Source organism: Cucurbita maxima, unplaced genomic scaffold (assembly GCF_002738345.1).
Source record: "Cucurbita maxima cultivar Rimu unplaced genomic scaffold, Cmax_1.0 Cma_Scf00059, whole genome shotgun sequence".
Taxonomy (NCBI): Eukaryota; Viridiplantae; Streptophyta; class Magnoliopsida; order Cucurbitales; family Cucurbitaceae; genus Cucurbita; species Cucurbita maxima.
Window position 1 is genome coordinate 460,573 of NW_019272075.1, and position 25,721 is coordinate 486,293.

Consider the following 25,721-nt stretch of genomic DNA (forward strand, 5'->3'; position numbering starts at 1 on the left):
TAGCTGGGATTACTCCAATATTTTTGTGTTTTTTATTGCTTTAGCATTAATGTTTTTTTTTGTTGTTTGTTTTTTTGGTATTATGCAACTCTTTATGGTAACCAACAACAAAACAATTATACTTTTCTAATAAAATTTCATATTTTTATTAAAAATTTGACGGTGATTGGACCAAGCAAAAATTCCCTAGAAGAGGGTTTAAAGAGGGTCGAAGTTTAAGGAAAAGAGAGCATAAAAAATCAGTCATGAACTCGAAAGGGGATAGATTGAATACTGAAACCGTTTTAAAGAAATAGCTGAAGTAAAAATTTGACTTTTAGCAACAATAGGAGTCTTTCTTAGTGCAATACCTAAAACAACCCATAAAGTGTGTGAGCGCCTAACTATTAAAGTTTCGAGATTAAAAGGTCCCAAATACTAAGATTCATCTAGTATGCAACTCGGTGTTCCACCCGAACGACCCTAACGTACGAAAAAGAAAGCAAAAAGGCAAACAAGTAGTGTCACCTCTAACTATAAAACTTCATGCAAGAAAGCCCTCCGTTACACTAGCCTTGAGCTAATGGCGGACTCGTTCCATCACTCTCAAAAGTCAGAGGCATTTAAAGTGTAAAATATTTATTGGGACAGAAGTGCTCGATAGCTGAAGTTTTCTTCTTGTTGTTGCATCAAAACATAGAAATGTTGACTAATGCTTATGAAATAATATTTTCTATTAATTTAATGGTTTAATGGTTTGATAAAACACGTGTCAGTCAAGGAAGGAAGGAAGAGTACGTGTCTTAGCCAATGAGAATCGAGCAACTGACATCATTTTAATTTCATATTTTTTATTTATTTATTGTTAAATGTAATTTAATGTGTAATGTGATAATAATAATAATTCTTTGATTTCGCGATTTACATTTTCGTTAGCCGCCATTGATAATCGTCTCCTGTTTCTTCTACCAAGCACACAATCCCGAATCTCTCTCTCTCCGCTTACTTCCCATTGAAAACTTTCTTCACTTCTCAAAAATGGTGCGATTTTTCGCCGCTTTTCACCTTATTTTCCTCATCGGATTTCTGTCGTCTGGATCTGAATCTCTTCGATTCGACTTGCAGTCCGGCCACACCAAGTGTATCTCTGAGGACATTAAGCACAACGCCATGTCCGTCGGTAAGTATCACGTTGTTAATCCCAATGAAGGCCAGCCTTTGACTGATGATCGCAAGCTCATTGTTCGGGTATTTTCTTTTTTTTTTTTTTTTTTTTTTGGGAGGATCTCTTGATTTTTTTTTTTTTTTTTTCGTTTTTTCGGAGTTTTTGGTCGATTTGTGATGCTTGATTTAGGGTTTTGGAATCTGTAGGTGACTTCGGCTACTGGAAATACCTTCCACTACTCCGACAAGGTGGAATCGGGGCAATTCGCTTTCGTTGCTGCGGAGGCGGGTGATTTCATGACCTGCTTTTGGGCTCCCGATCACCAGCCTCAGGTCACATTGTCTGTGGATTTCGATTGGAGGACGGGTGTGGCTGCCAAGGATTGGTCCAATGTTGCTAAGAAAGGTTCTGTCGATGTAAGTTTTCGCATCTCTATGACAAATGTTGATTGAACTTCGTTCTGTTTGATTGCTTGATTGTTTACGAGGATTTTGATTGGCGCGTTTACCCGAATTTTGAATTCTTTGTCTAGATCTTTCTCCGGATTGGAGGAATTTACCATTCCTTGCTTGTTTTAGTTGTATCTCCTTCCTTTAGGCTCTCCTTTCAATTGAACGACCTAAAGTTCCTTTCAAGTTGCAAACTCCAGGCCATCGTTGACTGCGTTCAGCCTCAGAGTTTTTGTCATCTTTCTAATTATATTTCCAGAAGTGATCGAATTATGTTTCTTTTGTGGAATTTGCATATATTCAAGAACAGTTGAAGCACTGATGTAGGGAATTCCAGCTATTCAACTGTAGGAGCAATTGCACAACATACACAACAAAATCACAAATCATCGTTCAATGTGTGCTAGGATTCTTTAACTGTAGGAGCAAAAATAAAGCAAAAAGCCTAGTGTAGATCTGCTGTTTTTCATAAATTACAGTTAGAACCAAGCTTAGGACACACAGTCTAGGAAGAAAATTACTTTCTTAGTTCTCCTCCAAGAAAAATTGAAAATTTCTTTTCCCAAAAAAATTCTTTTTTCTCTCTATTAACATCTCTAATGAGGTGTGTCCAATTTAGAAGCAGGCGTGGATTTTAATTTTTCTCTTTTAAGATCGTCCTTTCTACCATCATGTAAATCTAGTTGTCTCGTCCGTAGCTTCTTTCATTTTGATGTCTTTGGAACCCGAGACGGTAAAAGAGGTAGGGAATAGTTCATTGGAGATTAGAAACCTGTCCATCTAGGCACCGGTCTCTCCAACATAATGTTTAAGGCTTTATTTTCCACCCTTGGGATTGTTGACGCCTCGAAAAGAGGTTTGGGCTTAGCAACATTTGACTGGGATTGTGGTCATATCTAAATTTCCTCTCTTTGGTCCAAGAAAATCCACAATTCTCCCTCCCATGGATGCTTGTGATCATCTTACTATGAAGATTCTTTTTTTGATTTCCTTCGGATCTCCGAGGTCATTTTGCTAACAAGATTTATTTCGGGATGTCTTATCCTCCGCTTTCCAAGATAATAGGAAAGATCTTTAAATTAATATGATGGCTAAATTTTTTCTTTCCCTTTTTCCACTCAAGGTGTGCACTTTTTTCGCTAAATATAAGGCCACTTTTCTTCATAGTTTTAAAGAAGGCATATTTTGAAAGAAAAAGTTGTAGCAGAGAGCATGAGACATCCTCCCAAACAATGTTTTCACTCGCCAAGTTTTCTCAGCATTCTTCCTTCTAATGCTGCCAGCAATCTCATTTTCAGATTCTCTCTTAGGAATGAATGCTTCTCTGAACCAATTTTAACGTTCACTTGACAAGGACGTTCAGCGCCATTATTGTTGCTATTAGAGTTCTACATTATTTATAGAAGATTTATGGGTTGTGCCTATATTCACATGACATAAGTGGAGTTGGGTTCAAAATTCTTGAGTGAATAGTGCCATACCAATCTAGAGACATGGGTTGTAACGGCCCAAGCTCACCGCTAGCAGATATTGTCCTCTTTGGGCTTTCCCTCAAGATTTTTAAAACGCATCTGCTAGAGAGAGGTTTCCACACCCTTATAAAGAATGCTTCGTTCTCATCTCCAACCGATGTGGAAACTCACAATCCACCCCCTTCGGGGCTCAGTCTCCTTGCTGGCACATTGTCCGATGTCTGGCTCTGATACCATTTGTAACGGCCTAAGCTCACCGCTAGCAGATATTGTTCTCTTTGGGCTTTCTCTCAAGGTTTTTAAAACGCATCTGCTAGAGAGAGGTTTCCATACCTTTATAAAGAATGCTTCGTTCTCCTTTCCAACCGATCCGGGATCTCACATGAGTCCTAAGAAGTGTCATCAAGCTTGTGGTCTAGACTGGACTATTTGAATGAATGTCTCCCACTATTGGTGCAGAGTTCTTTTGTGGCATGACATCTGATTTGGTGTAGGAAATTTCTTTCCCCCCTGTTCTAATTTGCTTATCTGTTAACTTTTTAAATTGGTCCATTCATACACCAACTCTAACTCTAGTAATGTCTTATGTTGGTGAAGTACTCTGCTATTAGCGTCATTAGACCAAATAACACTTGGAAACAGAAAACAATCTATAGAAGTTCGAATTATGTTGGCCGAAGATTTGGTGAGGGTATTTCGCTTCAACTAGGTACTAACAAATTCAGAAATCTTAATGCAGTACCCCACGTAGAAAATTACCATTTGAATTGGGTCGGGTGATTTTTTGGAGATGTTGAATTGAAATACCCTCACCAAAAATAAAGTCGGGAGGAACTGAATTATGATGGCCAACTAATTTCTTGACTTTTTCCATAATTTTGCTTCAACGACATCAAAATTGTGTCGAATCTCTGCAATTATCAAGTTTTGGACTCACTGGAACACACACAAGCTTACTATTTATCAAGTTTTGAACTCACTGGAACACAAACTCACTTGGGACTCGATGAATGCTGCTTGTTTTTTTCAATTCTAATAAATGGCTGAGTTGTTTTCCCAATCTCATTTGGTTATGTCATTAATGATTCTCTTACAATGCCAGGCCATGGAATTAGAGCTTCAGAAGTTGTTTGACACAGCCAATTCTATTCAAGAAGAGATGAATTATCTCCGTGAAAGGTAGAACAGAATCATGCGTTCTACTTCTTTGCCCCCACTCCATTCCCCCATTTAGGAATTGAGATTACTTGTTCTCACTTGTTCTCAACCATGTTCGATACAAGTCTTTTTGCTGACCCCAGCCCCCGTTACTCATGGACGTCCTCGTTAATGGTCTGAAACCGTGAACAATCTGTGATTGCAGGGAGGACGAGATGCAAGATCTGAACAGAAGTACAAACACAAAGATGGCATGGTTGAGTTTGCTTTCGCTTTTTGTTTGCTTATCAGTGGCAGGATTGCAACTATGGCATTTGAAGACCTTTTTCGAGAAAAAGAAGCTCATTTAAATTATTCAAACTCTTAAGTCTCTTCGCAATCATAACAGAATCCGCCTTCTTCAGTGTAGATTAATTAGTTATTGGTTTGCATTGTGAGATAAGATCAGCTTTCTATTTTTCGGTGTAAGAACACAATAGCCTCTCCTTTAATCAGCTTAACAATTCAGTCTTTTACTGCCAGTAATTTTACAAATTTCAGTTTCTTTTCCATCTTGTATGAATTTTTGCTTATATTTTTTAAAGTGTACTTTGAAAAAGTCATTTTACCTTGGTGAATGAGTAAGAACTTAATATGGAATAGAGATGGTAACATTCAACTGATCAGAGGATGAAAAAGAGTCTCTCTTAATAAGATAATTTTATGTCTTTTAGTTTTGGAATCCCAAAATATTCAAAATGATTGATGTTTCATTTAAAAATTTAACATATCATATCAGAGTAGTTAGACATCAAAATATTATGAGAATTGTGAATTCACAAGATAATCACATGTGACTCGATTTTTATAAATGAATTATCTTAGAGGCTTACAATTATGCTTTATTGAACATTAATGAAACTGAAATCTCATACATTAGAATAAATCATCAAATTGTCTCATACTAAGTGTAACCAAATTAACATTAACCAATCTAGATCATTAAAAAATGCTTGGGGGTTCGTATCAACATATCAGGTCAATTCAACTATTTCGTACTCGAAGTTGACTAATCCTAGAATAATTCAGGGTATGATGCCCACATTTCCTCTTCTCTATTCCAAGTCACTTCTTAGGTTTGATTGTTCTTCCACAAAACCGGATTGGGTGATCTCGTTGTTGCTAGAGGTTTTCACTTTGCTTGAGAGAATATTGATGGGTTGTTCCTCATGGCTCAAATCCTCGCTTAAGGAAAAAGTTTCATAATCTATCACATGTGACAAGTCTCGTGTGCACTTGCGCAAATTAACACATGAAATACATTATGCACAACAATATGTCTATGTCTTTTGGATTGACAAATGCTCCCAGATGAACAGAGTATTCAGAAACTTCCTTGTCATGATCGTGATAGTAATCATCAACAACATCATGGTTTATTCTAGATCTAGTAAAGAACATGAGGGTCATCTAAGCGGAGTACTGACCACCTAAGCCACGTGGTGTCAATGGAAGGAAAAATAGTGGATCCAACCAAGGTTGAGGTAGTGATGGAATGACCTCGTCCGACTACAACGACTGAGGAACAAAGTTTTTTGAGATTAATAGGTTACTACCATCGTTTTATATAAAGGATTTTTCCAAGATTGCAGCGCTCTAACTAAACTGACCAAAAAAGAACAATGGTTCATATGGAACCCAGCTTGTGAGACAAGTTTCTTAGAACTAAAAAAGAGATTGGTGACGACGTCAGTGCTCACTATGCTCGACGACATCGAAAACTTCGTAGTCTACAATCATGTATCAGGGAAGGGACTAAGTTGCCTATCGATGCAAAATGGGAGGATGGTTGCCTACGCCTCTCAACAGTTAAAGGAATATGAGAAGAATTACCCGACTCACAATCTGAAGTTGGTAGTGGCGGTTTTTTGCTTTGAAGATTTGGAGACACTGCTTTTATGGATAAAATATTCAGACCTACATAGACAACAAGAGCCTTAAGTACCTGTTCATACAAAAGGAGCTTAATATGAGGTAGAAGTTTGATCGGTGATATTTTCGTTGATTCTTAACAAAAACTTGTGTTTTTATGTCTTTGGATTCAGCATAACGAGATCTACAACTTTGTAGAAGTAAGTGGATAGTTTCAAGACCTAGAGCACAAGTTACAAAAGGTAAAAGGTGAGCAACTAAACGGTTAGCACACGGGTAACTGAGGTTAAGATGACCGATTTAATTGGACTAGTTGGACGAGTTGATTTGGTCCAACCAATTTGATTCATTTCTCTTATGTTTGGGCTATATTACTCCGATTTGGTTCTCATGATTTTTCTCAATGTAAGATCATTTGAAGGAGTTTGGCAAAATTTAAAATTTTCTAAAGGATGTGAATGCGAACAAATAGTGTCATGTTTTCTAAGTGTCACATCAAAACTTTGGATTTAACTATGCTTATAGTATGTATGCAAGCATGATATGAGAAACTTGTTATAAAAATTTGAGTTTGAACTGAGTTTATTTGATCTATGAAAAGCATGTCAAATTGATATGATGCACGTTTCTTGAGAAATGAGCTACTGGACTTTGATCGAATGGAACTAAAAACATGCCTTGAGTATGATCAAAATCATGTTAGTGGAAACTTTCGAGATTTGAGCATGGAATGAGTTGCTTAAATGTATGTAAGAGCATGTTGAATGTTATTACGTATGTTTCCAAAAAAAATGGACGAATTGAACTGTGGCCAGGTATCCATGTGTAGGGCGCTATGCTATGTCTTCATTGTGTATGCATGTGATTTTTATGTGATTATAAGGGGCAGAGGTTCGTCAGCTAGCCCTTAACTGTAAACCTGACTTGATTGTCAGGGATTCAGATAACTATAAAATTGGTTTATGATGTATGACTCTACCCTAGGGAAATTATTAGAGTTTGCTAGTTAGTTTCCTTTTAATGAACCGGACACGAGCGACAAGGGTCTGCAGTTGTATCTTTAGAGCTGATTAAACTTGAGACTTACGATGATCTATTCATGAATGTGATTTTATGCGGTTATACGATGACGATTAGGGGTTTACCAATTAACCCCCTAATCGTAAGCCTAACTCGATCTTTGGAGGTCCGAATAACTATAGAATTGACTTATAATTTATGATTGTACTTTGGAAAAATTATTAGAGAGTTTTCTAGTTAATTCCCTCCTAATGAACCTTTCTCGAGCGGCAGAGGTCCATTGTAGTACCTTGAGAGTTAGTTGAACTTTAGAATATATGAACCTTATGAGAATTTGTGATTGAGGTCTCACCTTGAGGGTCTATGACATAAGTCTAAAAATATTATGATGAAGAGAGAGACTAGCATAAACGTGTTAGAATCGCTCAACAACGCACACTCGATCAAGATGAACACAAAGAATAGGAGAGAGAAAATTTAAGGAGGAATATTGGCTAAAGGTTTTATTGATGACTTCATGTAGGTACAACGAGAGAGAATATAGAGGACTAAATATAGCTTCCAAAGATTTAAACCTACCACGTATAATCAAACAAATATATCTCTATCAAATCTTTACGTCTATATCCCAACAATCTCCGATTTGGAAACTAATCCAGTCAACCCCAACAATCTCCCACTTGGACACTATCCACTGTAACATACCACTTGAGGCTTTTCACAACCTCAATGTTCCAACATCAACATAAAATGTTTACGGGATTCCTTGCACCTTTTATCTTCTCCAAACACATCACCATCTTTCACTAACCTCCTAGCAAAATGATATCACCTTTTGTGTTTTGTCTTTGAATGATAGACCGGGTTCCTTGCCAACTACATGACACTCTAACTATCTACCTGAAGAATCTTCTCGCGCTGCTTCTTGCCTAATTCTTCTAGATAGTCTGTCATCCATATCATCTCTTTTCCAGCTTTAGCTATTGCAACGTACTCAGCCTCAACAGATGAAAGAGCAACGCATGTCTGAAGCCTAGACATCCCATCATCCATAGCTTGCTCCCACTTGGTTGTATCCTCCAACTATAGGGCCTCATCAAGGGGCTTCCGTTCCCCTTCATCAATTACCAATCGATAGTGTAAAGAAGGTACATACCTATCTGGTACTCTGATGGCTCTGGATGATTTTTTCAACACCTGCTCAGGTGTCACTTGCTCTACTTCTGATTCCTCAACAACAGCCTTAGGAGTTTCTTGAGTATCTACTACAACATCATTAGATGAATCTTTCAGCAACTCAACCTCAACTTTCACTTGCTTCACCTCTAGTTCCTCACAATAGTCTCATGAGTTTTTTGAGTATCCGCTACGACATCATAGGTGAATCTTTCAGCAACTCAACCTCAATTCCCACTTGTTTCATTGTCCCGGTACTTTTCCTTAATTCTCTTGCAGTCTTTGTGAAGCTAACTCTTTTCTGTTTGCTTAGAATGCAGTTCTCACAAAGACTCATATCAACAGATTTCAGACCTTATAAAACTCCTTCCGCAGCCAACATCTTCATTCCTTTAACGCTCATATGTTCAAGTCTATTATGTCATAAACTTGAATTTGAAGCATTCTCAGCAACAGTAGCCATGTGCATACACCCTGCAGTGGTGTATAAGGTTCCAGATTTTGTGCCACGTGCTACCACCATAGCACCCTTCATAATCTTCTACGAACTGTTCCCAAACTTTGTTGCATAACCTGTGCTATCCAACTGACAGATAGAGATCAGGTCATTCTTGAGATGAGAAATATATCTGACATTCTTTAATGTCCCCTGGTTTCCTGTCGAAGTTTTTATGTAGACATCCCCTTTTCCTTCAATCTTAAATCATTATTGTTGGCAAGATAGACCTTCTCGAAACTTCCCAACTTGCAATTTCGAAACAGCTTTTTGTTTGGAGATGAATGAAAAGATGCACCTGAATCCAAAATTCATGATTCAATCGGATTGTCCACGCTAACGATTAGAGCATCCCCAATGTCTTCTGCTGAATGTATAGAATCGTCATCTTCTGATTTGTGATTCTGCTTCCTCTTTGTACAATTTTTCCGAAAATGACCTTTTTCTCCACAACTCCAACATTTTACGTTTGGTTTGTTGGGAGATTTTCGTCAATTCCTTGATTTTGATCGCCCATTGTTTGGGCCCTTTGATTTACTTCTTTCTCTTCTATCAAAAGTGAGAACATTGCCTGATGAATCTCTGATTTCCGGTTTGCGAATACTTTTGCTAAGAACTACCTCTCTAATTTCATTGAACTTTAGTTTATAAAATCCTCGTGAACTGCTGATCGCGGCAACAACAGTATCCCGCTACTCGGGTAAAGATGACATCAAAATCAATGCCTTAATTTCATCTTTGAAATTAATATCCACCAAACTCAGTTGACTTGTAATCATATTGAATTCGTTTATATGACCAGCAACAGATCCACCTTCAGACATTTGTAGATTAAACAGCCTCTGCATCAAATACACCTTGTTCATGGCCGACGGTTTCTCGTACATATTCGACAATGCCCTCAACAAATCTAATGCTGACTTCTCCTTGATAATATTGAATGCCATGTTTTTGGACAGCGTCAATCGGATCAACTCTAAGGCTTGAAGATCCTTGAGCTTCCACTACTCTGTGGTCATAGTATCCGATTTCAACCTGAACAGGGGTTTGTGAAGATCTTTTTGATATAGATAATCTTCAATCTACATCTTCAAAAAACTGAAATTGGATCCATCAAACTTTTCAATTTCAATCTTTGAACTTTCCATCTTCACAGATCGTAGTGAATTTCGCCTCGCTCTGATACCAGTTGTTAGGATCGCTCAACAACACACACACTTGATCAAGATGAACACAAAGAATAGGAGAGAGAAAATTCAAGGAGGAATATTGACTAAAGGTTTTATTGATGACTTCAAGTATGTACAACAAGAGAGAATACAGAGAAGGAAGAAAAGTACGTTTTGAGAGCACTACCTAATGGGGTATATATATAGTTTCAATTGGTGGCAGATATTGGCTACATTCAAATGTTTTGGAGGGAGGAGAGTTAGGGTCCTATTCGGTGAGGTGTAATGGTGGAGGAAGCTGGAGTGGGGCGGTGACGGCAGCGGGAAAATAGGGGATTGGGGGAGAAGAGTGCAGTGTGTGCTACGAATGCTACGAGGAAGAGAAGGGCGGAGAGAAGGAGGTGGCTAAGATCCCATGCAGTCATGTGCAAGGGTGTACACCCAACCCGAAAACCCGAGAACCCAACCCTACCCAACCTGAAATATAAGGGTTGGGTTGGGTTTTGTTGGATTTCGAGTTTGGGTTGGGTCCATTTTTTCTAACCCGATCTGATTTGGGTTGGGTTCGGGTACCAAAAGTAAATGATTGGGTCAACCCGGCCTAACCCGAAAGTATTAAAAAAAAGAAATTAAAGCCCAAAGGCCCAAAGTCAAAGTTCAATCTACAATCTTGTTTGGCAAAAGCCCAAGCCCAAACCTGACACTTCAAAACTCAATAATTAATTAAGGGAAATGACTCTTTAAAATCATGTTATTTTAAATCAAGTTATTTTAAATTTCTACATAAATCATCTGCTCTTTCCACTGCCTCTCTACTCTCAGCCATTTCAACCTTTGTGTGTCATTTCTACCTCTTAGCTTAAGTTCTACATAAAAGCCAAAGAAATCTACTTGTCTATCTGTTTGGTTATTCTCTTTTCTGATTCGTCCCCTCCTTCTTTGTCAGCCATACAAAATTCTCTGAGCCTCTTCTCTCACAACCTCACCTCACAACCTTTTTCTCTCTTTCTCGCTTTCATAGCCATGCCAAAATACAAACCTTCAGTCAAAATACAAATCTCTCTTGACACTTAGTCTCTCACAAGGAATTTGATCTCAATAGCATTCTCTCGCGTTCTTTGTCTTGTTTCTTTCTCACACGCCGTCTTTCTCTTTTTAGTCTCCTGGAACGTTATAACGGGTAAGTTATTTCTCTTTTTGTTATATCCCCTTGCAAAGACAGATTGTATATTTTAACTTTGATGCATTGTATGATAATTGTTTATATTGGGACAAATGTTTGAATTATAATAGTTCTATTTTACTTTTTATAAATGAAAAATAATAGTGCAATTTTACTTTCTCTTTTTATGTGCAAGTAGCTCTAGTAATTATAATGTATCGAAACCACCATTGGCTGCACAATCTGAATTTAAGAAGAAACCCAGTAAATCAACCGTGTGGGATCACTTTACATGATTAGAGAACAATAATAAGAGGTGCAAGTGCAACTATTATTCTAAGGAGTATGCTTGTGATACTAATTCTTGTGGAACTAGCACGTTATGGAGCACTTAAAAAATCAGTGTAGAAAGTACACATATAAGGTGGAGGACAAAGGACAAACCACTCTAAGTTTTCAATGTTCAATAGATGGAAAGGGTGGTAGTAATATTGTTACTTCATTATTTATCAAACAAGACGTAGAGTAGCATGTGCTAAGATGATAAATTATGGATGAATTGTCGTTTAAATTACTAGAGAATGAGGGTTTCAAATTGTTTTGTAGTATTGCATGTTCTAAGTTTGACCTCGGTCAAGAGTAACCATGACTAGACATATATTTCAGCTCTATCTAGAAGAAGAAAAAGAAGTTGAAAGATTTTTAGTCAGTCATTCCAAGAGGGTCTTACCATTGACACATGAACTTCATTGCAAAACATTAATTACATGGTAATTACGGCATATTTTATTGATTTAGAATAGAATTTGCATAAAAAAATTATCAACTTTTGTCAAGTTGCTAACCACAAGGGAGAGACTATTGGCAAGATTATTGAGAGTTGTTTATTGGAATGGAGAATCGATAATCACTGTTGATAATGCAAGTTCCAATAATATAGCTATTTCATATATTATGAGAAGGCTTAGAAGTTGGAATTCACTTTGTCTTAGATGGAGAAATATTACACATGAGGTGTTGTGCTCACATAATTCATTTGATTGTGAATGAAGGGCTTAAAGAAATGCATGACTCCATTTCTAGTGTTCGCAAGCCGTGAGGTATGTTAGATCATCCCCCAAGAGACTGATAAAATTTAAAGATTGTGTTGAACAAGAAAAAATTAAATGTATAACACTTGTTTGTTTGGATGTGGCGACTCGATGAAATTCCACTTATTTGATGCTTGATCATGCCTTTAAATTTGAAAAAGTATTAGAGGAAGAAGAATTAGATTATGTTGATTATTTCAAAGAGGGGATCATGGAAACAAAAGAATAGGGCCACCCACTGATTGAAAAAACTTTGCAGTGTTTGTAAAGTTTCTGAAGGTTTTCTATAATGTCACTACGAAGATAAGTGGTTCTTTATATGTGACTTCTAATTCTTATTTTCATGAACTTTGGGCTATTCGAGAACTTTTAATTAAGTGGAGTACAAATGTGAACGGACTTTAAATATGAAAGTTAAGTATGACAAATATTGGGACTCAGTGGAAAGAATTAATAAGTTGATATTCATAGCAGTGGTACTCCATCGTTACAAATTGGAATACGTATCATTTTGATTTTCGAATATTTATGAAGATGCTAAGGCTAAAGTGATAATGGATGACATAAAGAATTATTTAATTCGTTTGTATGATTACTACAAATTTTATGATAATGCTTAAGATGATCATCAATCTGAATCAAGACTCACTTCTAAGTCCATGAGTATGGGGATGAACACAATTGATGAAGAGAATTTGAGTGGTTCAATATTAGTATTATCAAGATACAAACGAAGAAGAGAAGAGCAAAATTCATTCGAGTTAAAGAATTATGTGGATCGATATTTATCTGACCCTAGTGAAGAACTTGATAATATTGTTTTGGTTATTTTAGTGTCGATTGTATCTTCTGAATCAACATTTAGTACGGGTGGGAGGATTCTTGATTTTTTTAGGAGTTCTTTAACACCTAAAACAGTGGAAGTTCTCATATGTACACAAATTGGATCGGTAGAAAATCAATATCGTTAGATATTCCTCAACAACTTGAAGATTTGTGGGATTTGTTCTATGATTAAGACACGTAACTCCAAATCTATTTATTGTCTATTTGTTAAGATGTATTCTATATTGTTATATCACATTTTATATTTTATTTTTCAGATGATTTAAGACCACCTTCAAGTTCCACCAATGTCATGCGAGAATAATTATTTTTCAATATAAGTAAAATATTTGAAGTTACAATATGCTTTATCCAAACAATCTTAAAACCGTACTAACTTTCAAGATGCTATTTTTGTTTTGCAGGAATTAAGAATGCAATAGAGGGTTTGATAGTTTTAAATTTTTAGGTATTTTGTTGAATGATGATATATTGTGAATATAGATAATTTAATTAGATATGTTAATTTTGGAATTGATTTATTGCATATTCTTTACATATTTATAGGTGATAATATGAATGCAATAGAGAGTTTGATACTTTTGATCCTTATAGGTAGTAATTGTTTTATAATTTTAAGTCATACAAATTAATTTTTTTTGGACCAACCCGAACCCAACTCGAAAATAAAGGGTTGGGTTGGGTTGGGTTGGGTAAAAAAAATCCTTAAACCCAACCCAACTCGAACCATGTACACCCCTAGTCATGTGTTCCACAAATCATGCATCCTTACCTGGTTTCAATGGAGCAATTCATGTCCTTTGTGTAGAGCCAAATTATAACGTATTGTTAAGAATGATGCTCTGACAAAGGACATGAATTGCTCCATTGAAACCAGGTGAGGATGCATGATTTGTGGAACACATGACTGCATGGGATCTTAGCCACCTCCTTCTTTCCGTCTATGTTAGCTCTGATACCATGTTAGGAATCACAACTCTCCACAATGGTATGATATTGTCCACTTTAAGCATAAGTTCTCGTGGCTTTGCTATGGGATTCCCAAAAGACATCATCAAAGGACTCTGGTTCTCCTTCATCAGTAACAAACAGATAATGCAATGAAGGTGAATATCTATCTAGTGCTCTAATGGTTCTAATGATCTCCTCAACACCTGCTCAACTATCATTAATTTCATGTCTGGTTCTTTAGCAACGATCTCAGGAGTTTCTTGAGCTTCTGCTGTAACATCACTGGGTGAATTTTCCTGCGACTCAAGCTCAACTTCCACTTGTTTCATAGTCTCAGAGCTTATCTTCTCTATGTCCTTGTACAAGACTTTTTGATCAAAGGTTATGTCACAATGTGTTAGGATTTTTCTATTTTTGTCATCCCAAAATCTATACCCGAACATGTATGAGCCATAGCCTACTGAGTAGCACTTCACAGCCTTAGCATCAAGCTTGTCTCTTTTCTCTGGAATGATGTGAACATATGCAGTACAGCCAAAAGTTCTCAAATGAGAGTACTTGAGTTCTTTTCCTATCCATACTTCTTCTTGCAATTTGAACTTCAAGGGTATTGACGGCCCTCTATTGATCAAATAAGTTGTTGTACTCACAGCATCAGCCCAGAATGTCTTTGGTAGTTCAGAGTAAATCCACATGCTTCTTACCCGCTAATTTAATGTTTTGTCCATCCTTTCTGCAACGCCATTTTGTCTTGTCTTACCAGGAACTGTCCTTATTAATCTAATTCCCTTAGCTGCACAAAATGTTTTAAACTCTGACTTGTCGTACTCTCCTCCATTGTGGACCTCAGGCATTTGATCTTCAAGCTGGTCTAATTTTCAACTTTAGCTTTCCACTTATTGAAAGTAGCAAACACATCTAACTTGTGTTTCAGGAAATAAACTCATACCTTCCTGCTGAAATCATTAATGAAGATGACTAGAATTTTGATCCGCCAAGTGAAGAAATTGGAGATAGTTTCCAAACGTCTGTATGAACCATTTCCAATCGTACTTTCTTTGGTTCTCTGGCAGTCTTTGTGAAGCTAACTCGTTTCTGTTTGCCCATAACGCAGCTCTCACAAAGGCCCATATCAATCGATTTTAGGTCTTCTAAAACTCCTCTCGTAGCCAACATCTTCAGTCTTTTGACACCCATATGTCCAAGCCTATTGTGCCATAGACTTGAGTTGGAAACACTCTCAGCAACAGCAGCCATGTTCATAAACCCTGTAGTGGTGTATAGGGTTCCAGATTTTGTGCCACGTGCTACCACCATGGCACCCTTCACAATCTTCCACGAACTCTTTCCAAATTCAGCTACATAACTTGTGGTATCCAACTAACCAATAGAAATCAAGTTTTTTTTAGACTTGGGATATATCTCACACATCCTTTAATGTCCATTGATTCCCTGCTGAAGTTTGTATACAAACATCTCCCTTTCCTTCAATCTCCAAGGTTTTGTTGTGGCAAGATACACTTTCCCAAAATTTCCTGATTTGAAATTTTGAAACAATTCCTAATTTGGAGACGAATGAAACGATGCACCTAAGTCCAAAATTCAGGATTCAATCGGGTTGTCCACACAAAGAATTAGAGCATCCTCAGTATCTTCTGAGGAATGTATAGAATCATCGTCATCTTCAGATTTGTGATTCTTTTTCTGCATCAAATACACCTTATTCATAGTCAACGGTTTCTCGTACATATTCAACAGATCTAACGTTGTCTTCTCCTTGATGATATTGAACTGCTGAATGTATAGAATCATCGTCATCTTCAGATTTGTGATTCTTTTTCTGCATCAAATACACCTTATTCATAATCAACGGTTTCTCGTACATATTCAACAGATCTGACGTTGTCTTCTCCTTGATGATATTGAACGTCATGTTTCTGGATAGCGTCAATCGGATCAACCCTAAGGCCTAACGATCCTTGAGCTTCCACTACTCTGTGGTCATATTATCCGGCTTCACCCCCAATTTCTAGCACAGATAATCTTCAATCCGCATCTTCCAGAAACTGAAATCACATCCATCAAACTTTTCAATTCGAATCTCCATCAAACTTTTCATCTTCACAGATGGTAGTGAATTTTGCCTCGCTGCTCTAATACCAGCGGTTAACACAAAGAACATGAGAGAGAAAATTGTAACGCCCCAGATCCACCCCTAGTAGATATTGTCCTCTTTGGGCTTTCCCTTTCGGGTGGACTTTCCCTTTTGGGCTTCCTCTCAAGGCTTTAAAACTCGTCTGCTAGGGGAAGGCGGGAAGGCTTCCACACCCCTCTTTGGGGGTTCCCTTTCGGGCTTCCCCTCAAGGCTTTAAAACTCGTCTGCTAGGGGAAGGCTTCCACACCCTTATAAATGGTGGTTTGTTCTCCTCCCCAACCAATGTGGGACATCACAATCCACCCCCCTTCGAGACCCAACGTCCTCGTTGCCACTCTTTCCTTCTCCCAAATCCACCCCCTTTGGGGCCCAACATTCTTACTGGCACACCGCCTCGTCTACCCCCTTTGGAGAACAGCGAGAAGGCTGGCAAGGAAAGGTTTCCACACCTTATAAATTTGTTTCCACACCTTATAAATTGTGGTTTGTTCTCCTCCCCAACCAATGTGGGACATCTTTGGGCTTTCCCGCTTCCCTCAAGGCTTTAAAATGCATCTGCCAGGGAAGGTTCCACACCTTATAAATTGTGGTTTATTCTCCTCCCCAACCAATGTGGGACATCTTTGGGCTTTCCCGCTTCCCTCGAGGCTTTAAAATGCATTTGCGAGGGAAGGTTTCCACACCTTATAAATTGTGGTTTGTTCTCCTTCCCACAAAAAATATAAGAGGAATATTGGCTAAAGATTTTATTGATGACTGGTATGTACAACAATAGAGAACACAAAAAATGAAGAAAAGTACATTTTGAGAGCACACTGCTTAATGGGTATATATATGATTTCAATTTACTAAATATAGCTTCCAAAGATTTAAACCCGACATATAATCTCTACCCGATCTAGACATATAATCTCTACCAGATCTAGGCATCAGACTCCATATCGCAACCATTTCTCACTTGGAGACTGATTCAGTTAATCCCAACAATCTCCCACTTGGAGACTGATCCAATCAACCAAGAATTTCATTCTCAATCTATACCATACCACTGAGGTTTTGCACAACCTTAATGTTCCAACATCAACATAAAATGTTTGCTGGATTCCTTGCACCCTCTATCTTCTCCAAACACATCACCATCTTCCACTAATCTCCTATCGAAATGGTATCACCTACTGTGTTTTGTGCTTGAATGATAAGACCGGGTTTCTCGCCAATTGCATGACACTCGAACTATCTACCTGAAGAATCTTCTTGCGCTGCTTCTTTCCTAATTCTTCTAGATAGTCTGTTATCCATATCATCTCCTTTCCAGCTTCAGCTATTGCCACGTACTCAGCCTCAGCATATGAAAGAGCAACGCATTTCTGAAGCTTAGATATCCAACTCACTATTGTTCCATCTATAGTGTAGATATATCCAGATGTGCTCTTGCCAGAGTCTACATCTCCACTCAAATCAGCATCCACAAAACCTTGCAGAACTATTTTGTCATTACCATAACAAAGTGAAGTATTGGATGTACCTCTCAGATATCTCAGAAGCCGCTTCACAGCTTCCCAATGTTCTTTTCCTGGGTTTGCCATGTACTTGCTAACAACTCTCACTGTATGTGTTATATCAGGTCTAGTGTAGACAATAGCATACATCAAGCTCCCAACTGCAGAAGCGTACAGAACTGATGCCATGTGCTCACATTCCTCAACTGCCTTGGGAGGTTACCCCTTTGATAATTTAATATGATTTGTCAAAGGGGTATTCCTAGGTTTAGCATCATTCATCCTGAATTTGGACAACATCTTCTCAATGTACTGCTCCTGAGATAGATTTAATGTGCCAGCAGATCTATCTCGAGAAATCCTCATCCCAAGAATCTATTTCGCTGCACGCAAGTCTTTCATCTCAAATAGTGAAGATATGCTTGCCTTCAGGTGGTTTATCTCCCTCGTACTAGATCCAGCAATCAGTATATCATCCACGTACAGGAATAGAAACACATAAGCATCAATGTATTTCTTGAGATAACAACACTAATCCTTTTCACTCCTATGGAAACCACTCTTACACATGAAGAAGTCAAACTTCTTGTACCACTGTCTCGTTGCTTGTTTCAGTCCATACAAGCTATTATTGAACTTACACACCATGTGCTTCTTGCCTGGAGCTGCAAACCCTTTTGGTTGTTGCATATAAATCTCTTCATCTAGATCTCTATGTAAAAATGTTGTTTTTACATTCATTTGCTCAAGGTGCAAATTCTTCGCTGCAACAATACTCAGTAGAATTCGGATAGTAGTTAATTTCACAACCGGAGAAAAGATCTCAGCATAATCAATGTCTTTTCTTTGTGAATATCCTTTAACTACTAATCTAGCCTTGAACCTTCTTTTGCCATCTAGTTCAGCTTTGATTCTAAACACCTATTTGTTCAACAGAGCTCTCTTTCCTGTAGGTAACTCAGTCAGCACCCACGTATTATTCTTTTCAAGTGAGCTCATCTCATCATCCATGGCTTGCTCCCACTTAGTTGAATCTTCCACTGGTAGGGCCTTATACCAATTAAGATAGTATTCCTTACTTATAAATTTCATCAACCACTTCATGGTATGTCTTCAAACGATAAAACGAATATTCATACATAGAACCTTCTCGAGCAAAGAATCAATTGGCTACACGCAAATCTTTATCTCCATTTATGGGTCAATAACTAGACATCTACCCGTGAGAATCAAATTAAGTAGCGGAAACTGTGGAGGGCGGGAAGATTTGAGTTAATATATATATATATATATACTTTGTAACTAATAACACTGAACTAAAATTAATTAAATATTTAATTATGAGGAGTCAATATATTTATTTATTTCATGTTTGTGGATACAAAAAAATATATTTTGAGTGGTACTTTATAATTTAGTCTCCATTATTTTAAAAACCCTGAAAGCAATTTCTAGGATCGACTATTTTTTATAACATTATAAAATTATAGAAACTATTTGTGAGAGAACAAAATTTAAACGACTAAATTTTAATTTTCTACAAACCGAGACAACAAAAACGTAAATGAAACGTCAATGAAGAATATGTCTTCCTCAATTTAAATCTTTATAATTTATCTTGTATACACGATGTGGGACTACATCATTAGAGAATCAATTTATATTACACCAAGAGAATGTGTATACCATTTCCTTTTTCTGTATAATTTCTACTACCACTTAATGTCACAACTCTTCCATGTTTCCTGTCAATTTTGATGTTCATATCAACTCGTCCTGGTCTTCGAGAGATCGTTTACGAGCCTTCAGGTTGAGCTCGAGGCTCTGAGGCAGAGGAGGCGTCCTCCCTCTTCGGAACAGGACAGCAAGTGCCCTCATCTTCTTGCAAAGATCAAACACCTGAACCAATATAAACATACATATATTGAATCGCAATACGAGTAGGACGCTAAATGAATTCGGCGAAAACAATGATGTTTGAAGAATTCGGGTGTGTGATTATATCTCTTACTGATGAGGCTTCAATCTCGAAAACACCTTCACAACCTTTGCCTCCACCTTGCAACAGGTCACAGTATCTTGCAGCTTCATTCTCATCTTCAAACACCTTCAAAAGAAGCAAAGTTTTTGAGTAATCAATCGTCATTGATTACCAATTATCATGAAGATGAGTTCCATGATTATGGAAACAAATGGGGACTTACAAGAACTCCCTCCCTAATGTCTTCAACAAGCATCTGAAATTTGATTCCTGTTTTGGACTGTTTTTTCTGATTCTCAGACCTCCATTTTCCACCTTTGGAAAACAATAATCCAAGCTCATTTTCCACTTCACTGATGAGCAAACAAATCCGTGAGTTTCGTAAGAACTGAATGTTGAGAAAACCAGAAACACAAAGTGAGTTATATATATATACCTCCTATTTCTTCGAGTTTTCATTGTGCATATTTGGTTCTCATTGTGTGTTAATACGTATACAGGTTTTGAACTTTCTCTCCACGGATTGGCTTCCAATACTGAGTGAAATGATGGAAGGATGGCTAAGTTAAATCATTGAAGAACATATACGAAGAGAAGCACAAAAATAAAGATCTATCCATAATAGGCAAAGCAGCTTCCAAGTCCAGAAGAACAGATGATAATGCTAGGAGAGTTAGTTATCTTGTTTTGTTGTGTTTCATATTTCTATATATTTGGCAAAGCAGATTTCAATTAGGTTACCGATCAAAATTGAGAATCTAAGAACATTATCAAACCTTTTAAAACTTCATCACTAAATAGACAAAATCGTTCCTACAATCATAAGCACGGGAAGAAACTGCTGCTATCAAACGACAATAATGAATTTGAATTTCTGTAAATTACCGTCATAACTGCTGCTATCAAACGTTTGATGGAGATGCCTCCTCATATCATAAGCACGGGAAGAAACTCGCTTGACGAACTCATCAGAAGTACCAGGAATACTGCCATCTAAGCTAAGTGCCCTCTCCATATCCACATCGTCGGTTCCATCCTCGCCATCGCTGTCTCCTTTGTTAGCGCCGCCACCGCTCACTCTACAGGAAATTTCTCGCAATTTTCTGGATCGAGGACCAAACAAAGGGCGAACACGAGGCATAGGGCAGCGGAGGTCGCCAAAAGAGGCGGCGATTCGACGCCTCCGGAAGAAGAGAGGGTGTCTGGAAGGGAGAACGAAAGAAGGTGAGACAGATGATAGGGAATCCATTGGAGGACTGGATTCGATCCTCGACGGCGGCTGTGAATGGGAGAGTTGGTGGTGGAGTGATTGAAGGGGAAATTTGGTATGAGTTTATGTGCGTGGAAGGATGTCCAACTTGAGAGCTGAGAGGAGGAGAAGGAGAAGGAGAAGAAGAGAAGGAAAAGTTGGTTTCGTGAAGCCCATGAGAACTGGAGAGATATTTTTTTTATTTATAACGGAGGCTGTAGTTAGACACTTGGACCCCCCGTACGCGCTCACACTCCAACACTCTAAAAATGTTCTTTTTTTTGGGCTAAATTATATATATATATATAATTTATTATTTTTTTTTTTTTGTCCAAAAAGTGCACTATTATATTTGAATCGCTGCTCCTATAATAGAAATTCGTTAAAATCTTAGTTACAAAATAGATGCTTTGATTTATCACTATCATGGTTGTCCAAGACGTGTTATATGTGGTTACATGTCGAATGTCCCGTTCATGCTCGTCTAAGATGTGTTATCCATAACTGCATGTTCGTTCCCCTCTTTTTACTTACTTTCGTGTATAGGTAGGTTTTTACTATTCATGTCGTGTCAATATAGAAGTGTATGACCGTCCACCAAAACTATATCTACACATGTCAGGACTAAAGTGCCACAAAATTTACTATAGAAGATATGACAAATCGTCAATTCTTCCTAGGTTATATCCTATCAAAGTTGTGGTTGTTGCTTGTTTACTTTTAGTCTATAACATTGCTTTCCGACAAATTGTTTTCTAACGCATTTCTTCGCTCATGTTTTCTAAAACACTTCCTCCCAAACGTGACTGAGACTGATCAGTTGGTAGAGATCAAAAATCAATTGCTCTACCTAATCGAAGTTTCTAATGAAATTGGACTTTTGGAGTCTCGAATGAATGAGATTGACGCTAAAGCTAATGGGATCGATGAAACGATAACCTATCGAGACAATGTCAATCCGTAAATTAATGGTTAGGGTTTGTAGCTTCCAGCGCAAGGATAGCTTAGTGGGCTCTGTTTTCCAGATGAAAGAACATATCAAAGGTCTGGACAATGCCCAAGAGGCGATCATTCAAATGGTTAAAAAGTGTCTGAAGACTTAAGAGCAACCCTTAGAGTAGTCAGTCCATGAGAATAGTGGAGAACCAAACTACAACTAAAGTGCGATCCAATTTAACAAGTGGAATGTCCTCGAGCCTAAGTCCTATGGACTATAGGGTAAAGGAGTATTGTCACCAATTGTACTTAATGAACTATCATTCTAATCAAAGATGAGCATAAAATATACCTTATACCTTTGTAGATATCGTGGTTGGCATATTTCTTCATTGTGTTTCATTGGTATGAAAAAGGTAAGTGGCAGCAAAGTCATATAATACCTTCATTCCCCTTTTCATCATATAACTAGAAGAATTCAGTTGGTACTTTCAAGTTTCACCCGAAGGAAATCACTGCAGATCATCACAGCATGTAACCTGAAGATAAAATCTGTACCCATGTCTGTAAGAATTGGAAAACAGACAAACAAGTTGCACACAGTGGTCTAAGTTCATTTCAACTTTTATAATGAGCCTGAACGGTCTTTCTCCAAACAAATCTGCAGCTAAAACTTGAAACTAAATTTCTTTTAAATCACAACATCAAAGTTCATTGGAATCATTCAAGAGTAAAGCAAACAAACCATTGAAACAACAGAGCATGATCATATCGGGTCAGTTCGATTCCGATAACCTTACGCCATTATTTTTGCTGACCTAACATAGAGGCTGTCCACAACCTTGCCAATGTTGGAAATGGTTTCCAGTGTATCTGGATATATAGCGTCGGTCTTTGGGTCGTCGAAAATGATTAGGCATCCAGCACCTTGGTCTAAAGTGCCTGCAAATTTCTTGTCAAGAATCATCTGAGACAACTTCTTTTCCACATGATCCACAGGCAGTTCAATTAGCTCCGCAATGTGAGCAATCTCAACTCTTGAGAATGGTTCAATCAACCTGCACAGATTTTGCTCCAAAAGAGTGTCGTAGAGAGAAGAGAGATGCCTGTGGACTATAGGGTCTTCCTCTAGTTGAGCCTTATAATCTCTAAGTGCTGTCTCGAAAAGCTTTAACGATCGCTTGGAATGTGCATCAGCTACAGCTTTCATGGCATCCAGCTCAACCCCCACATATTGTAGACCTGCTTTTGATGATATTATTCCTGCCACGTCATCCGCTTGGCTAACCATAATTTTGCACAGCAACATATATTTGAGGCTAAATACAGCACGGGGATCTTCGAGAGCATTGAAGGCTTCAAAAGCTTCAAAGAAATAACTGTAAGCAGTTTTGTAGTCCTTCTCTTCCGCATGGAGGATGCCACTCTGCAAGTCAATAGTGCCCTGTTGTGCTGGAGGCACGTATATGGCATTAGCAGCTGTTCTTGCAGCGGTAAGTGCAGCCTTCGCTTTAGGGAGGTTCCTCAGGGAAAAGTGAAGTTTGCTCTCCAATAAATCTATGTCTACAAGGAGAAGCTTATCGTCCAGTCTTCTAACTTCCTTGATTAATCCAGCCAGGAGATTTAAGGCTTCAGAGTACTCCTTATTTTCCATCAAAAGAGCTGCAAGCCTGGCTTCAACCCGTTGCCTAAGGAAAGTTCGCTTCTCAGCACGTGTCCACTGCACCATTTCCTTGCATAGGGAAATCTGAAGATCAGATGTATCTGGTATTTTAGCCACGGCATCAATGATTCCTCTCACAATTTTTGCTGTTTTTGCTTTCGGAATCAAGTTAAAGAAGGGCCTTAGTTGAGTCAAAAGGTTCCGAAGATCCTCTGCACGATTCTCTTGTCTGAGAAGATCTGATAAATTTGTTATAGCCTGTTCTTTTATCCGTAGCGCCTCAGGGGAAGATGAAGGGTTTTCAAGAATACGGTAAAGGATTGAGATTGATTCTGACGGATTCTTAGCTTCTAAAGCCACAGCAATTGAATCAGTAGTGGCAGGTAGGTAAGATGTCGACATAGTTACAGAGTCGAAACCAAGTTCTGCAAAAGCAAGTCGTTGAACACCATGAAATTTTTATTTAAACATCAAAAACAAAACAAATGAAAGTCCGCCCTTGTCTAACAAGGGCGAAGTCCTGTATTAGTCTGCTACATTCTATCTCAGCTTATATCAATATTTCTTTCACATGTGGAGAAAATAATTAGAATGCAATAGAAACACAAAGCTTCCAAGTCCCTCTATACGAGAATCTTGGTTCCTTATCTCAATCCTTCACATGCCCCTTTCTATCCACTTCCCATATAATTTAATATGATATTTTGAAAGAGACCGAGCAGTAAAATAGAAAATTTATTTATATATAAATTCATTGATGTATAAATTCCAAGCAAAGGGCAACAAGTGAATGTGGTTTTGGGATTCTTCACTAGCCCTGCGAGCACCGACTTGGTGATATAGCCAAATAAGGCATACGCCTCTGTAGGATATCCGTAGTATTAATGGCTTGGTGAGCAAAAAAAATTGATCTTCGTGGAATAATTTCCTTTCCAAATAGCTCTCTCGTCAAAGAAGTCTCCAGAAGGTCAAGGGATTCTCCCATATCCGAATAAACAAGAGTTAATTGAAAAGGTTCCATTTGTGTTTGGAAACCATATCCATGTATCAGCCACTTGTACTAGGGCAATCGGTGCAAGATCAAGGCTGAGATTAGTCTATTCTAAGGCTTCAGTGTCCTTCAAATTTCTCCCAATCTTTAAATCCCATAAGCTTTTTTTCTGGGTTCCAGACCACTTATACAGTAGCCTCCCAGCAGTGGATGAGACAATAAAGAAGGGGATATTGAGAGGCAAACTGAGGGTTGGACACCCAAGAGTCGGTCCAGAAAAGAGTTGTGACTCCGTCCCAATTAGTCTCCCTAGTGATAAGATCTTGATGCCTGACAATGGACTTCCAACGGCCTTTTGCAGAAGATAAAGAGTCTCAATTCAAGTAATTTGTCTAACCATACTTTTTCTTAATGAGTTTCCTCCAGTGTCGATTTGGAAAACGAAAATTTCAACAAAAAAACCAGTAAAGTAAGCCTCACAAGTTATAACCTGAACTAAAAGAGGCTAGCAGATAAAAACGCAAAAGAAAAAAAAAAGGTTGCGAATAACGAAAAACAAGCAAACTAAATTAAGACTACACAACCCTAAAGAACACAATAACGCTTCTGCATCCGCTTTGAATCCCATAATTAGGTTTTAAAACTCCGATAGCATCAATTTCTAAAAGCTGAAAGTTCAAATGCAGGTTTTTCATCTTTACATACACCATTACTAACGCTTCGTGACTACTTCCGAAGTAAAAATGACAAATAGAAATTGAGGTAAGGTGGAAGACTTCCGAATTTCAATTTCACGATTCGAACTACCAAATATAGTTCAAATCGCAGTTCTGAAACAAAATTAAGAACTATGGGCGAACTAAGTGGCGTAGTAGACGAGAAAACAAATCGAAAACGAGAAATGTATAGAATAAATCGCAAAGAGGAGAGGAAAAGAAACCTGAAGTATGGTGGGAAGCAGAGATGGTGAAGCGCCCAGAGAGAATTGAAGACGCAGGATCGAGATCCGGGAGGCCGAAAGGAAGAAATGAAAATGAAAAGGGCCGAATGAAGAATAATCGGGTTCGTTTGTGTTCTTTCTTGGGGATGCGGCAAAGTTCCCCGGCCGAGTCTATTTTCTATCTGAAAATTGCTTCTTTTTTATTTATTTATTTTGTTAAATTACTATTACATAATATATATATATATATATATATATATTA

General features: G+C 37.9%; 3 protein-coding genes across 3 annotated transcripts; 1 reads left to right on the forward strand and 2 right to left on the reverse strand.

The window, feature by feature from the left end:
• The first annotated feature begins 890 nt into the window (after positions 1-890).
• Positions 891-4,781, forward strand: LOC111471862 (transmembrane emp24 domain-containing protein p24delta9-like). Its single transcript, XM_023117534.1, has 4 exons — positions 891-1,227; positions 1,351-1,560; positions 4,168-4,244; positions 4,429-4,781. Exons 1-4 carry the CDS (start codon positions 1,018-1,020, stop codon positions 4,571-4,573), a joined length of 642 nt encoding a protein of 213 aa, XP_022973302.1. The 5' UTR covers positions 891-1,017; the 3' UTR covers positions 4,574-4,781.
• Positions 4,782-19,266: 14,485 nt separating this feature from the next.
• Positions 19,267-21,109, reverse strand: LOC111471864. The gene is made up of 5 exons (XM_023117536.1): positions 20,566-21,109; positions 20,117-20,216; positions 19,904-20,033; positions 19,711-19,806; positions 19,267-19,598 (listed from the first exon to the last, which is right to left on the reverse strand). Exons 1-5 carry the CDS (start codon positions 20,927-20,929, stop codon positions 19,461-19,463), a joined length of 828 nt encoding a protein of 275 aa, XP_022973304.1. The 5' UTR covers positions 20,930-21,109; the 3' UTR covers positions 19,267-19,460.
• A 1,280-nt stretch (positions 21,110-22,389) lies between these two features.
• On the reverse strand, positions 22,390-25,626 carry LOC111471857 (26S proteasome non-ATPase regulatory subunit 11 homolog). Its single transcript, XM_023117522.1, has 2 exons — positions 25,460-25,626; positions 22,390-23,953 (listed from the first exon to the last, which is right to left on the reverse strand). The coding sequence occupies exon 2, from the start codon at positions 23,928-23,930 to the stop codon at positions 22,662-22,664; it is 1,269 nt and encodes a 422-aa protein (XP_022973290.1). The 5' UTR covers positions 23,931-23,953; positions 25,460-25,626; the 3' UTR covers positions 22,390-22,661.
• Between the last annotated feature and the right edge of the window lie 95 nt (positions 25,627-25,721).

Bases quoted from the DNA above. Each gene is read 5' to 3' on its own strand.
- LOC111471862 (XM_023117534.1), top strand. From the start codon at position 1,018: ATGGTGCGATTTTTCGCCGCTTTTCACCTTATTTTCCTCATCGGATTT. The intron at 1,561-4,167 runs GTAAGTTTTCGC...TTACAATGCCAG, and splicing joins CTAAGAAAGGTTCTGTCGAT to GCCATGGAATTAGAGCTTCA. The intron at 4,245-4,428 runs GTAGAACAGAAT...CTGTGATTGCAG, and splicing joins ATGAATTATCTCCGTGAAAG to GGAGGACGAGATGCAAGATC.
- LOC111471864 (XM_023117536.1), bottom strand. From the start codon at position 20,929: ATGGATTCCCTATCATCTGTCTCACCTTCTTTCGTTCTCCCTTCCAGA. The intron at 19,807-19,903 runs GTAAGTCCCCAT...CTTCTTTTGAAG, and splicing joins ACATTAGGGAGGGAGTTCTT to GTGTTTGAAGATGAGAATGA. The intron at 19,599-19,710 runs GTAAGAGATATA...ATATTGGTTCAG, and splicing joins TCGAGATTGAAGCCTCATCA to GTGTTTGATCTTTGCAAGAA.
- LOC111471857 (XM_023117522.1), bottom strand. From the start codon at position 23,930: ATGTCGACATCTTACCTACCTGCCACTACTGATTCAATTGCTGTGGCT.